Source organism: Cherax quadricarinatus, chromosome 85 (genome assembly GCF_038502225.1).
Source record: "Cherax quadricarinatus isolate ZL_2023a chromosome 85, ASM3850222v1, whole genome shotgun sequence".
Taxonomy (NCBI): Eukaryota; Metazoa; Arthropoda; class Malacostraca; order Decapoda; family Parastacidae; genus Cherax; species Cherax quadricarinatus.
Genome location: NC_091376.1, coordinates 19227035 through 19241826, shown reverse-complemented (window position 1 = coordinate 19241826; position 14792 = coordinate 19227035). Strand labels below are relative to the sequence as shown.

Sequence of the window (14792 nt, the reverse complement as noted above, 5' to 3'; positions counted from 1 at the left end):
AGTGATTACTGTTTGGACCGGAGCCCCACACATAGCCTTTCGGGGGGGGGGGGGGAAGGAAGGAGGGGAAGGGATAGCGGGAGCTTGACTTACCCTACCTTAACAAGTAGCCGGCAATGAAACTATTGTTACTATATATTCCCTCTGTACTCCTATCTATTGAACTTTTCCCTCACACTGGGATAAGAATATACGTTAATCTAGACCAACCAGTATGTTAATTTTGATCCTCCAATATGTTGTTCTTGACCACCAATACGTTGATCTTGACCACTAATATGTTAATCTTGACCCACCACTACGTTGATCTTGACCACCCATATGTTAATCTTGACCCACCGATGGCAGTGTTTCATTAATATCAGTAAAACTATACCAACAGTTTCACAAAAGTGTAACACTTGTATTTACTGTTTCTTCAGGTAGTGTACCCGTTCCTTCACGAGGCTCCCTTCATCATGGTCACCACACCAGGCATTGACTACCGTCAGAGTGCCGTCCTGGGCAATGTCTTCAATCCAGTCTATGTCAATAATCATATGTCTGATTTTCCACGACCTTTCTCCCTCTGGCACAGATTTTATAACGCTCTTTATCAAATATTATTTGCTCTTTACTGGAGAAACTGGACTGTTGTGCCTCAGATACAAAAGGAGGTATGTTGGATACACGCACACGTATCGGCAACACAATATCAATCTAGTGTTGATAAATGGTTATCAGAGAACCTAGAGAGTGATGAATTAAACAAATGGGTAACTTTATTGTTGAAATGTTTCGTCAGCTATTGGCTTCCTCAGTCCAATATAGAGAAGAGTGATTGAGGATTAGGAGGAGTTTGAGGTAATCAGTCATTAAGTCTTGAGTCGATGTGATCTCATCGAGATTGATGGACGGAGCACAACAGCTCCAGGCTGAGGGACTGATTATGTCAAATTTCTCCCGATCTTCAATCATTCATATCTTTACTGGACTGAGGAAGTAACTGGGTAGCGAAATGTTTCCACAATCAAGATAAACAAGTGTTGCACAAGTGTCTAATTTATCATTAATATAAATATTATACATATAAGATAAATAAATATATTAATATTAATGACTAAGAATTACTGCAGAGTAATTATATATATATATATATATATATATATATATATATATATATATATATATATATATATATATATATATATATATATATATATATATATATATATATATATATATATATATATATATATATATATATATATATATATATATATATATATATATATATATATATATATATATATATATATATATATATATATATATGTATATATATATATATATATATATATATATATATATATATATATATATATATATATATATATATATATATATATATATATATATATATATATATATATATATATATATGTTTTGTGTATCTTATTTATTTAACGCTAACGCTAAGTTATAGTTTTAAAGTATCTCAAATTCAATTTTTTTTAGGAAAAATATAGCCTTACTCATTAATTATATTAAATAAATTACTGGTGGTATTCGTCAGATCTCAGCACAGTTCCCGGAGCTGCCACCGTTGTTGGAGTTAGAGAGGAACATGAGTCTAGCACTGATGAACACACACTTTAGCATCGGTATACCACTGCCTCTCCTGCCCTCACAGGTGGAGGTGGGCGCCATGCACTGTCGCCCTGGTAACCCTCTGCCTCAGGTGAGTTGTCATGACTACCTAAGATAGTTGTCCTGACTACCTAATTACAGCTATCCTGATTACCTTATTTAGTTCAATTATCATTTTCTCTTTACCTTGTTCCCGACACTTGAGGTTGATAGGCTGCATTATTGTGGCTGGGCCTGACAATGGTCCAGGATGAACCGAGACTGTAATAATGTTGGTAGAATTACCGACAATATGTAAAGTAAAAGGACACAAGTGCAACTAATGTGACATTTTATTGTGGCAACGTTTCGCTCTCCAGGAGCTTTGTCAAGCAGATACCCGTATCGGCTTGATAAAGCTCCTGGAGAGCGAAACGTTGCCACAATAAAATGTCACATTAGTTGCACTTGTGTCCTTTTACTTTACACATGAACCTAGACGTCATACATTGCCGAAAACGACCGTTGGCAGGCTTAGGTTAGGTGAGGTTTGTCAGGAAACAGGACAAGTGTTTCCTGAAACGAATCTTAATCATATGACCCGCAGCTGGAGCTCTCGATCATCTGATCAAGGTCATCTAATCTGATCAAGGGGTGGCTTACCAATCACGCCATTAAAAAATTAACATTAATCAGCTCACATCTAATGACAACATTCACATAATATCTGTTCAGTATTACTTAATTAAGCTCAGCAATCATTTACAACCATTTACATATGTATATGTATATATGTATATATATATATATATATATATATATATATATATATATATATATATATATATATATATATATATATATATATATATATATATATATATATATATATATATATACATCTATATATATATATATATATATATATATATATATATATATATATATATATATATATATATATATATATATATATATATATATATATATATATATATACATATATTTTTTTATTATTTATTTTAATAACACACTGGCCGATTCCCACCAAGGCAGGGTGGCCCGAAAAAGAAAAAACTTTCACCATCATTCACTCCATCACTGTCTTGTCAGAAGGGTGCTTTACACTACAGTTTTTAAACTGCAACATTAACACCCCTCCTTCAGAGTGCAGGCACTGTACTTCCCATCTCCAGGACTCAAGTCCGGCCTGCCGGTTTCCCTGAATCCCTTCATAAATGTTACTTTGCTCACACTCCAACAGCACGTCAAGTATTAAAAACCATTTGTCTCCATTCACTCCTATCAAACACGCTCACACATGCCTGCTGGAAGTCCAAGCCCCTCGCACACAAAACCTCCTATACCCCCTCCCTCCAACCCTTCCTAGGCCGACCCCTACCCCGCCTTCCTTCCACTATCAGACTGATACACTCTTGAAGTCATTCTGTTTCGCTCCATTCTCTCTACATGTCCGAACCACCTCAACAACCCTTCCTCAGCCCTCTGGACAACAGTTTTGGTAATCCCGCACCTCCTCCTAACTTCCAAACTACGAATTCTCTGCATTATATTCACACCACACATTGCCCTCAGACATGACATCTCCACTGCCTCCAGCCTTCTCCTCGCTGCAACATTCATCACCCATGCTTCACACCCACATAAGAGCGTTGGTAAAACTATACTCTCATACATTCCCCTCTTTGCCTCCAAGGACAAAGTTCTTTGTCTCCACAGACTCCTAAGTGCACCACTCACTCTTTTTCCCTCATCAATTCTATGATTCACCTCATCTTTCATAGACCCATCCGCTGACACGTCCACTCCCAAATATCTGAATACGTTCACCTCCTCCATACTCTCTCCCTCCAATCTGATATTCAATCTTTCATCACCTAATCTTTTTGTTATCCTCATAACCTTACTCTTTCCAGTATTCACCTTTAATTTTCTTCTTTTGCACACCCTACCAAATTCATCCACCAATCTCTGCAGCTTCTCTTCAGAATCTCCCAAGAGCACAGTGTCATCAGCAAAGAGCAGCTGTGACAACTCCCACTTTGTGTGTGATTCTTTATCTTTTAACTCCACGCCTCTTGCCAAGACCCTCGCATTTACTTCTCTTACAACCCCATCTATAAATATATTAAACAACCACGGTGACATCACACATCCTTGTCTAAGGCCTACTTTTACTGGGAAAAAATTTCCCTCTTTCCTACATACTCTAACTTGAGCCTCACTATCCTCGTAAAAACTCTTCACTGCTTTCAGTAACCTACCTCCTACACCATACACTTGCAACATCTGCCACATTGCCCCCCTATCCACCCTGTCATACGCCTTTTCCAAATCCATAAATGCCACAAAGACCTCTTTAGCCTTATCTAAATACTGTTCACTTATATGTTTCACTGTAAACACCTGGTCCACACACCCCCTACCTTTCCTAAAGCCTCCTTGTTCATCTGCTGTCCTATTCTCCGTCTTACTCTTAATTCTTTCAATTTTAACTCTACCATACACTTTACCAGGTACACTCAACAGACTTATCCCCCTATAATTTTTGCACTCTCTTTTATCCTCTTTGCCTTTATACAAAGGAACTATGCATGCTCTCTGCCAATCCCTAGGTACCTTACCCTCTTCCATACATTTATTAAATAATTGCACCAACCACTCCAAAACTATATCCCCACCTGCTTTTAACATTTCTATCTTTATCCCATCAATCCCGGCTGCCTTACCTCCTTTCATTTTACCTACTGCCTCACGAACTTCCCCCACACTCACAACTGGCTCTTCCTCACTCCTACAAGATGTTATTCCTCCTTGCCCTATACACGAAATCTCAGCTTCCCTATCTTCATCAACATTTAACAATTCCTCAAAATATTCCCTCCATCTTCCCAATACCTCTAACTCTCCATTTAATAACTCTCCTCTCCTATTTTTAACTGACAAATCCATTTGTTCTCTAGGCTTCCTTAACTTGTTAATCTCACTCCAAAACTTTTTCTTATTTTCAACAAAATTTGTTGATAACATCTCACCCACTCTCTCATTTGCTCTCTTTTTACATTATTCACCACTCTCTTAACCTCTCTCTTTTCTCCATATACTCGTCCCTCCTTGCATTACTTCCACTTTGTAAGATTTTTTTTTTTTTAGATTTTGCCACCTAAGTGGCTAGTTTATTGTGCACCCCATATCCATCCTGTGGATGGTAGCGCGAGAGCATATGGATACACAAAAGGCCTAGGAACTAGGCCCCAAAGGGTTAACAGGAATACATATGGATTTATATCTACATATCTATAGTTCACTTATCTGTTACAAGCAAATTTAGGAAATTTGCTTATTATATCTGGTATCTTATTTTCATTAATGAGATATCTTGACATGTCACATAGGTTATTATACTGTCTGTCTCTGTATTCCTCAATAAGTGGACAATTAAGCACATAGTGTTCAAGACAGTGACCATATACCTGATCACATAATTTACATTTAGTTTTATCATCATCTGTGTTTCTCCCAAACTGCCAGAAGTACTTGTAACCAAGCCTAAGCCTGGCCACTACAACATCAGTCAGTACTCGTAACCAAGCCTAAGCCTGGCCACTACAACATCAGTCAGTACTTGTAACCAAGCCTAAGCCTGGCCACTACAACATCAGTCAGTGTTCACATTGCACGTTGCTCCATAAACATGCTTATCTACGTTCATGTTATCATAGTGGGTTATAGATCTACTCAGGCTTCTAACTGCATTCCTATAACAATCATTTTCATTATTTACTTCTCTCCTAATATTATTCCTAATGCTAGACACAGTTATACCAAAGTTATGTTTTACATTCTCCTTCTGGGTACTCTTCTTGGCTAACATATCAACTTTATCATGAAGGAGTAATCCAATGTGTGATGGGTTCCATAGCAATTGTACATTAATTCCTTTGTCCCTAATTTTTGAGTATCTATACCTGGCTTCTCCAATGAGCATGTTGTTGGAGTCATTATATGAGTCAAGAGCCTTCAATGATGACACAGAATCAATAATGATGGTAGAGTCAAGCTCAGTGTCATAGGTTAGCTTTAGCGCCATTAGGATTGCAAACAATTCAGTTTGCAGTGTAGACGCCCAGTTGTTAATTTTTATGCCTAACTCAACAAATTCATTATCGTTTTTAACAAGGGAGGTGGCAACAAGAGCAGATGCAGCCCTGCCAGAAGACTCCTGTTTAGATCCATCAGTGTATATAACTTGTGATAGCTTATTACTACCAGCTAGGTGAGAAATTTCTTCTTGAGCAGTTGCTCTAACAAGAGATTTAAGGAAGGGATTACTAGCAATGAGCTTCTTGGGAGGGACTTGCAGGTATGTGATATTAAATGAACATTTCTTCCACGGAGGGGTGAAATGCTCTTGTTGCCTACAGTGATACAGTTCATGCAGGTTATAACACTTGATGTAATTGCACGTTTTCACAATCCATTTAGATCTGTGTGTATTTACCTCTAGACACTTGGTAAGATTCATTGTGACAGTGTCTGGTTCGTTTCTCAACATTCTAATACCGAGTACAGTGTTAATCTCAATAATCCTATCACTGATACTAGAAATACCAAGCTCCTTCCTCATGTTAAGAACTTTTGTAGATCTGGGACAGCCAAGAATAATCCTGAGAGCTTCATTTTGCATTAACTCCAAGGGTCGGAGAGAACTTTCTCTAGCTAATGTCAACATGGGAGCAGCATAATCAATTAAGGACCTAACATAGGCTATGTACATCATTCTCACGATTCTCACATTAGCACCCTAGTTGGGGTTGTAACCAGCAACAGCTTTGAGAGCATTTAGCCTAGCTTTGCATTTCTTGTTTAGTTGTGGTATAGTGGATTTGTTAAAGGGTACATCTACACCAAGATATCTGTAAGTTTTAAAGTAACTAATGATTTCACCCTGCAAATAGATGGGTGGGGGATGTCGTTTGCTTGTTAATATCTTTGTTTTAGAGGAAGATATTATGAGGCCTAGTCGATTACAAATTGCTTGAACTTCATTAAGAATGGTATTCATCTTCTTATGCCCTGTTGTATGGATCATGATATCATCAGCATAGCTTATAGCTATATGTTTAGGTGAGGCAGGTAGAGCATTTAGGAGAGCATTAATCAGAATATTAAATAGCATGGGACTAAGAACTCCTCCCTGTCCTCCCTGCAGTGTACCTAAAGACATTTCTTTAGAATCACTTCTGAAGCCTTGGTAAAGGACAGAGGATACTCTATTTGACAGGTATCCTATTATCCAGCAGAGTAAGCTACCACCAATATTCATTTTGGCTAGTTCATGTAGTATAACGGTTCTGTTCGCAATATCAAATGCAGATTTTAGATCAAGAAAAGTGGTAAAACTAGTAGAGGTGTGTGCAGTGAGAAAGGTGGAAATACAGTTCTGAACACTTTTACCTTTCATGAACCCATAGAGGTAGGGGGAAAGTTGGTGTCTGATTCTGTAGTACAGTCTGTTAAGTATCATTCTTTCAAAAGTTTTACAAAGACAACTAGTTAAGGAGATCGGCCTAAATGTATCAGGCTGTTGGGGCTTAGGGATAGGCACAATGAGACTATTGGTCCAGGAAGTAGGAAGAACGCCCTCAATGTAACTGAGATTATACAGTGCCAACAAAGGGTTATCAGGCACGTGCCTAAGAGTTCTGAGAATATCATAGGTTATACCATCCTCTTCAGGAGCAGTTGATCGACCTTTAGTTAATGCATTATCTAATTCATACTCGGTAAAGAGGCAATCACTCTCTTCAATATTTTGGTTCATAAGAGTGAGTGCCTCTTTGTAAAAACTTCTCATATGCTAACTTTTTCTCCCTTACTACTCTCTTTACATCATCATTCCACCAATCGCTCCTCTTCCCTCCCGCACCCACTTTCCTGTAACCACAAACTTCTGCTGAACACTCTAACACTACATTTTTAAACCTACTCCATACATCTTCGACCCCATTGTCTATGCTCTCATTAGCCCATCTATCCTCCAATAGCTGTTTATATCTTACCCTAACTGCCTCCTCTTTTAGTTTATAAACCTTCACCTCTCTCTTCCCTGATGCTTCTATTCTCCTTGTATCCCATCTACCTTTTACTCTCAGTGTAGCTACAACTAAAAAGTGATCTGATATATCTGTGGCCCCTCTATAAACATGTACATCCTGAAGTCTACTCAACAGCTTTTTATCTACCAATACTTAATCCAACAATGAAAATAAATGGTATAAAATACCGACACAATGGAAACATAAACACATATGCCGTTTAATGTGATCCTTTATTGACAACGTTTCGCCCACACAGTGGGCTCTTTCAAGTCACAAACAGATCTACCTGGGGTGGAAGGTACGTGAGTATTTAGAGTCAGGTTCAGAATATTGAGATCAGGTGGAGAATGCTGCGTCTGATGATCTACCAGGTGGGGTTATAGAGTCTTGGGTAGCTTGGAAGAGGTATTGGATAAGTTGTGAGCAGACCTTCTGCAGTGTTCTATGTTCTTATGTGGGATACCGATGAAGAAGTTTCTTGGCGAGTGGTTCAGCTATGTTATAGAAGCCGTTGTTCTGGCTGAAATTGTTCGTTATAGAGATAAGCGATGATTCCAGGATTCTTCGGTATTGAGTGTTGTCTTCTGTGGCGATAAGTCTTGAGTTTCTGTAGTTAATTAAATGGTTGTGTGAATTGCGATGTTGTACAGAGGCATTCCTTGTATCGTCAGTCCTGCTTGCGTATTGGTGCTCTGAAATACATGTTTGGAGGTCTCTTGATGTTTTTCTCACGTATAATTTGTTGCAGTCATTACAAGGGATTATGTATACCCCTGCAGAGGATGGAAGCTTGTCCTGTCTACTAATGGTAATGTCCTTGATGGTCGTGGTTGTGGAGGTAGATACTTGGAATGATGTATTGGAAAAGATGTTGGAAACATGTTTGGCAATGGAGTTGGTGGGGAGGACTATGTATCTCATCTCGGCAGTGTCTTCTCTGGGTGTGTTGAAGATGTTTAATGCCCGCCATCTGCAGTCTCTGATGAAATGACGAGGATAGTGGAGTTTAGAAAATACTATAATTGAACAAGTATTTTCTAAACTCCACTATCTTCGTCACTTCATCAGAGACTGCAGACGACGGGCATTAAACATCTTCAACACACCCAGAGAAGACACTGCCGAGAAGAGATACATAGCCCTCCCCACCAACTTGAAAAAGCCCACTGTGTGGGCGAAACGTTGTCAATAAAGAATCACATTAAACTGCATATGTGTTTATGTTTCCACATAATCCAACAAACTACTGTCATTATGCCCTACATCATATCTTGTATACTTATATATATATATATATATATATATATATATATATATATATATATATATATATATATATATATATATATATATATATATATATATATATATATATATATATATATATATATATATATATATATATATATATATATATATATATATATATATATATATATATATATGTATGTATATATATGTATATGTCGTGCCGAATATGTAAAACTGGTCAATTAGCAAGAACTCATTTAAAATTAAGTTCTTTCTAAAATTTTCTCTTATACGTTTAAAGATATACTTTTTCATTAATGTTAATGTGAAAATTTATAACTTTACACAAAAAGGAACTTAGAAAACTTTCCTAACCTTATTATAACAAGCGCAATTTATTTTAGCCTAACCCAACTAAATATATTTTAGATTTGTTTACAATAATTTAATACTAAAGAAACAAAGAGAAATATATTTTTTTCGTTAGGGTCAGAATGATTTTGGCGAAATTATTGTATACACAAATTTTCGCTTGTCCTATATGGCAAGATGAACGTTGCTATTTAAGCCAAGATGACACTGTGCTCTTGGGAGATTCTGAAGAGAAGCTGCAGAGATTGGTGGATGAATTTGGTAGGGTGTGCAAAAGACGAAAATTAAAGGTGAATACAGGAAAGAGTAAGGTTATGAGGATAACAAAAAGATTAGGTGATGAAAGATTGAATATCAGATTGGAGGGAGAGAGTATGGAGGAGGTGAACGTATTCAGATATTTGGGAGTGGACGTGTCAGCGGATGGGTCTATGAAAGATGAGGTGAATCATAGAATTGATGAGGGAAAAAGAGTGAGTGGTGCACTTAGGAGTCTGTGGAGACAAAGAACTTTGTCCTTGGAAGCAAAGAGGGGAAGGTATGAGAGTATAGTTTTACCAACGCTCTTATATGGGTGTGAAGCATGGGTGATGAATGTTGCAGCGAGGAGAAGGCTGGAGGCAGTGGAGATGTCATGTCTGAGGGCAATGTGTGGTGTGAATATAATGCAGAGAATTCGTAGTTTGGAAGTTAGGAGGAGGTGCGGGATTACCAAAACTGTTGTCCAGAAGGCTGAGGAAGGGTTGTTGAGGTGGTTCGGACATGTAGAGAGAATGGAGCGAAACAGAATGACTTCAAGAGTGTATCAGTCTGTAGTGGAAGGAAGGCGGGGTAGGGGTCGGCCTAGGAAGGGTTGGAGGGAGGGGGTAAAGGAGGTTTTGTGTGCGAGGGGCTTGGACTTCCAGCAGGCATGCGTGAGCGTGTTTGATAGGAGTGAATGGAGACAAATGGTTTTTATACTTGACGTGCTGTTGGAGTGTGAGCAAAGTAACATTTATGAAGGGATTCAGGGAAACCGGCAGGCCGGACTTGAGTCCTGGAGATGGGAAGTACAGTGCCTGCACTCTGAAGGAGGGGTGTTAATGTTGCAGTTTAAAAACTGTAGTGTAAAGCACCCTTCTGGCAAGACAGTGATGGAGTGAATGATGGTGAAAGTTTTTCTTTTTCGGGCCACCCTGCCTTGGTGGGAATCGGCCAGTGTGATAATAAAATATATATATATATATATATATATATATATATATATATATATATATATATATATATATATATATATATATATATATATACATATATATATATATATATATATATATATATATATATATATATATATATATATATATATATATATATATATATATATATATATATATATATATATATATACATATATATATATATATATATATATATATATATATATATATATATATATATATATATATATATATATATATATATATATATATATATATATATATATATTTCCATTAGCGATTTGTATAATAATATTTTAAGTTACTCGAAATTAATTGACCATACATTATGAACCTGAAAGCCGTCTAGCCAGTCGGCGGTACAGGACTAAGTACAGTACGGCAGCTCGGGCTCATGGTGAATAACACTCTGTTTTGTAGAAAAAATTTTCAAACAACCGACAAGTTGATAAATTAGACACATGTGCAAAACTTGGGTATCTTTAGTGAGGAAACGTTTCACCACACAGTGGCTTCATCAGTCCATACACTGTGTGGCGAAACGTTTCCTCAATAAAGATACCGAATTGTAGCACATATGTCTAATTTATCAATTATTTTGAAGTTATCGAAAACCAAGCAAGCAAGCAAGCAAGCAAGCAAACAAGCAAGCAAGCAGCTCCTCCACCATAATGAGATCTAACACATACAAACTGTAGACTTAATGTTAGCACAGCCATCAGCTGAGAGTCGATACAAGATTTTACTGTGAGTTCATTTCTTCTAACATAACATTCCCCTTGTCGCAAGTGAATTTGAAGTGTAGTAAACAATCGCATATTTTTCGAGTACTGTTTCCTGACACAGGTCAGTTGCTTGCAGGAGGAGACTTCACTTATCACTGTACTGTTTCCTGACACAGGTCAGTTGCTTGCAGAAGGAGACTTCACTTATCACTGTACTGTTTACTGACACAGGTCAGTTGCTTGCAGGAGGAGACTTCACTTATCACTGTACTGTTTACTGACACAGGTCAGTTGCTTGCAGAAGGAGACTTCACTTATCACTGTACTGTTTACTGACACAGGTCAGTTGCTTGCAGGAGGAGACTTCACTTATCACTGAACGGTTTACTGACACAGGTCAGTTGCTTGCAGAAGGAGACTTCACTTATCACTGTACTGTTTCCTGAGACAGGTCAGTTGCTTGCAGGAGGAGACTTCACTTATCACTGTACTGTTTACTGACACAGGTCAGTTGCTTGCAGGAGGAGACTTCACTTATCACTGTACTGTTTCCTGAGACAGGTCAGTTGCTTGCAGGAGGAGACTTCACTTATCACTGTACTGTTTACTGACACAGGTCACTTGTTTGCAGGAGGAGACTTCACTTATCACTGTACTGTTTACTGACACAGGTCAGTTGCTTGCAGGAGGAGACTTCACTTATCACTGTACTGTTTACTGACACAGGTCAGCTGCTTGCAGGAGGAGACTTCACTTATCACTGTACTGTTTCCTGACACAGGTCAGTTGCTTGCAGGAGGAGACTTCACTTATCACTGTACTCTTTCCTGAGACAGGTCAGTTGCTTGCAGGAGGAGACTTCACTTATCACTGTACTGTTTACTGGCACAGATCAGTTGCTTGCAGGAGGAGACTTCACTTATCACTGTACTGTTTACTGAGACAGGTCAGTTGCTTGCAGGAGGAGAATTCACTTATCACTGTACTGTTTACTGACACAGGTCAGTTGCTTGCAGGAGGAGACTTCACTTATCACTGTACTGTTTACTGACACAGGTCAGTTGCTTGCAGGAGGAGACTTCACTTATCACTGTACTGTTTCCTGACACAGGTCAGTTGCTTGCAGGAGGAGACTTCACTTATCACTGTACTGTTTACTGACACAGGTCAGTTCCTTGCAGGAGGAGACTTCACTTATCACTGTACTGTTTCCTGAAACAGGTCAGTTGCTTGCAGGAGGAGACTTCACTTATCACTGTACTGTTTCCTGACACAGGTCAGTTGCTTGCAGGAGGAGACTTCACTTATCACTGTACTGTTTCCTGACACAAGTCAGTTGCTTGCAGGAGGGGACTTCACTTATCACTGTACTGTTTCCTGATACAGGTCAGTTGCTTGCAGGAGGAGACTTCACTTATCACTGTACTGTTTCCTGACACAGGTCAGTTGCTTGCAGGAGGAGACTTCACTTATCACTGTACTGTTTCCTGACACAGGTCAGTTGCTTGCAGGAGGAGACTTCACTTATCACTGTACTGTTTCCTGACACAGGTCAGTTGCTTGCAGGAGGAGACTTCACTTATCACTGTACTGTTTCCTGATACAGGTCAGTTGCTTGCAGGAGGAGACTTCACTTATCACTGTACTGTTTCCTGACACAGGTCAGTTGCTTGCAGGAGGAGACTTCACTTATCACTGTACTGTTTCCTGACACAGGTCAGTTGCTTGCAGGAGGAGACTTCACTTATCACTGTACTGTTTCCTGACACAGGTCAGTTGCTTGCATTAGGAGACTTCACTTATCACTGTACTGTTTCCTGAGACAGGTCAGTTGCTTGCAGGAGGAGACTTCACTTATCACTGTACTGTTTACTGACACATTTCAGTTGCTTGCAGGAGGAGACTTCACTTATCACTGTACTGTTTCCTGACACAGGTCAGTTGCTTGCAGGAGGAGACTTCACTTATCACTGTACTGTTTACTGACACAGGTCAGTTGCTTGTAGGAGGAGACTTCACTTATCACTGTACTGTTTACTGACACAAGTCAGCTGCTTGCAGGAGGAGACTTCACTTATCACTGTACTGTTTACTGACACAGGTCAGTTGCTTGCAGAAGGAGACTTCACTTATCACTGTACTGTTTACTGGCACAGGTCAGTTGCTTGCAGGAGGAGACTTCACTTATCACTGTACTGTTTACTGAGACAGGTCAGTTGCTTGCAGGAGGAGACTTCACTTATCACTGTACTGTTTACTGACACAGGTCAGTTGCTTGCAGGAGGAGACTTCACTTATCACTGTACTGTTTACTGACACAGGTCAGTTGCTTGCAGGAGGAGACTTCACTTATCACTGTACTGTTTCCTGACACAGGTCAGTTGCTTGCAGGAGGAGACTTCACTTATCACTGTACTGTTTACTGACACAGGTCAGTTGCTTGCAGGAGGAGACTTCACTTATCACTGTACTGTTTCCTGAAACAGGTCAGTTGCTTGCAGGAGGAGACTTCACTTATCACTGTACTGTTTCCTGACACAGGTCAGTTGCTTGCAGGAGGAGACTTCACTTATCACTGTACTGTTTCCTGACACAAGTCAGTTGCTTGCAGGAGGAGACTTCACTTATCACTGTACTGTTTCCTGACACAGGTCAGTTGCTTGCAGGAGGAGACTTCACTTATCACTGTACTGTTTCCTGACACAGGTCAGTTGCTTGCAGGAGGAGACTTCACTTATCACTGTACTGTTTCCTGACACAGGTCAGTTGCTTGCAGGAGGAGACTTCACTTATCACTGTACTGTTTCCTGACACAGGTCAGTTACTTGCAGGAGGAGACTTCACTTATCACTGTACTGTTTCCTGACACAGATCAGTTTCTTGCAGGAGACTTCACTTATGACTGTACTGTTTCCTGACACAGGTCAGCTGCTTGCAGGAGGAGACTTCACTTATCACTGTACTGTTTCCTGACACAGGTCAGTTGCTTGCAGAAGGAGACTTCACTTATGACTGTACTGTTTCCTGACACAGATCAGTTTCTTGCAGGAGACTTCACTTATGACTGTACTGTTTCCTGACACAGGTCAGCTGCTTGCAGGAGGAGACTTCACTTATCACTGTACTGTTTCCTGACACAGGTCAGTTGCTTGCAGAAGGAGACTTCACTTATGACTGTACTGTTTCCTGACACAGGTCAGCTGCTTGCAGGAGGAGACTTCACTTATCACTGTACTCTTTCCTGACACAGGTCAGTTGCTTGCAGGAGGAGACTTCACTTATCACTGTACTGTTTCCTGACATAGGTTAGCTGCTTGCAGGAGGAGACTTCACTTATCACTGTACTGTTTCCTGACACAGGTCAGCTGCTTGCAGGAGGAGACTTCACTTATCACTGTACTCTTTCCTGACACAGGTCAGTTGCTTGCAGGAGGAGACTTCACTTATCACTGTACTGTTTCCTGACACAGGTCAGCTGCTTGCAGGAGGAGACT

The 14792-nt window shown here is 39.2% G+C and overlaps 1 protein-coding gene across 8 annotated transcripts in view; it reads left to right on the top strand.

The window, feature by feature from the left end:
* LOC128703100 (UDP-glycosyltransferase UGT5-like) overlaps window positions 1-14792 on the top strand; it is a 104065-nt gene that overhangs the window by 56046 nt on the left and 33227 nt on the right. For all 8 annotated transcript variants that reach the window (XM_070103494.1, XM_070103499.1, XM_070103495.1 and 5 more), the window contains 2 exons: window positions 423-656; window positions 1556-1720. In XM_070103494.1, the coding sequence (XP_069959595.1) occupies window positions 423-656; window positions 1556-1720 (399 nt within the window). The remainder of the gene's footprint in view (window positions 1-422; window positions 657-1555; window positions 1721-14792) is intronic.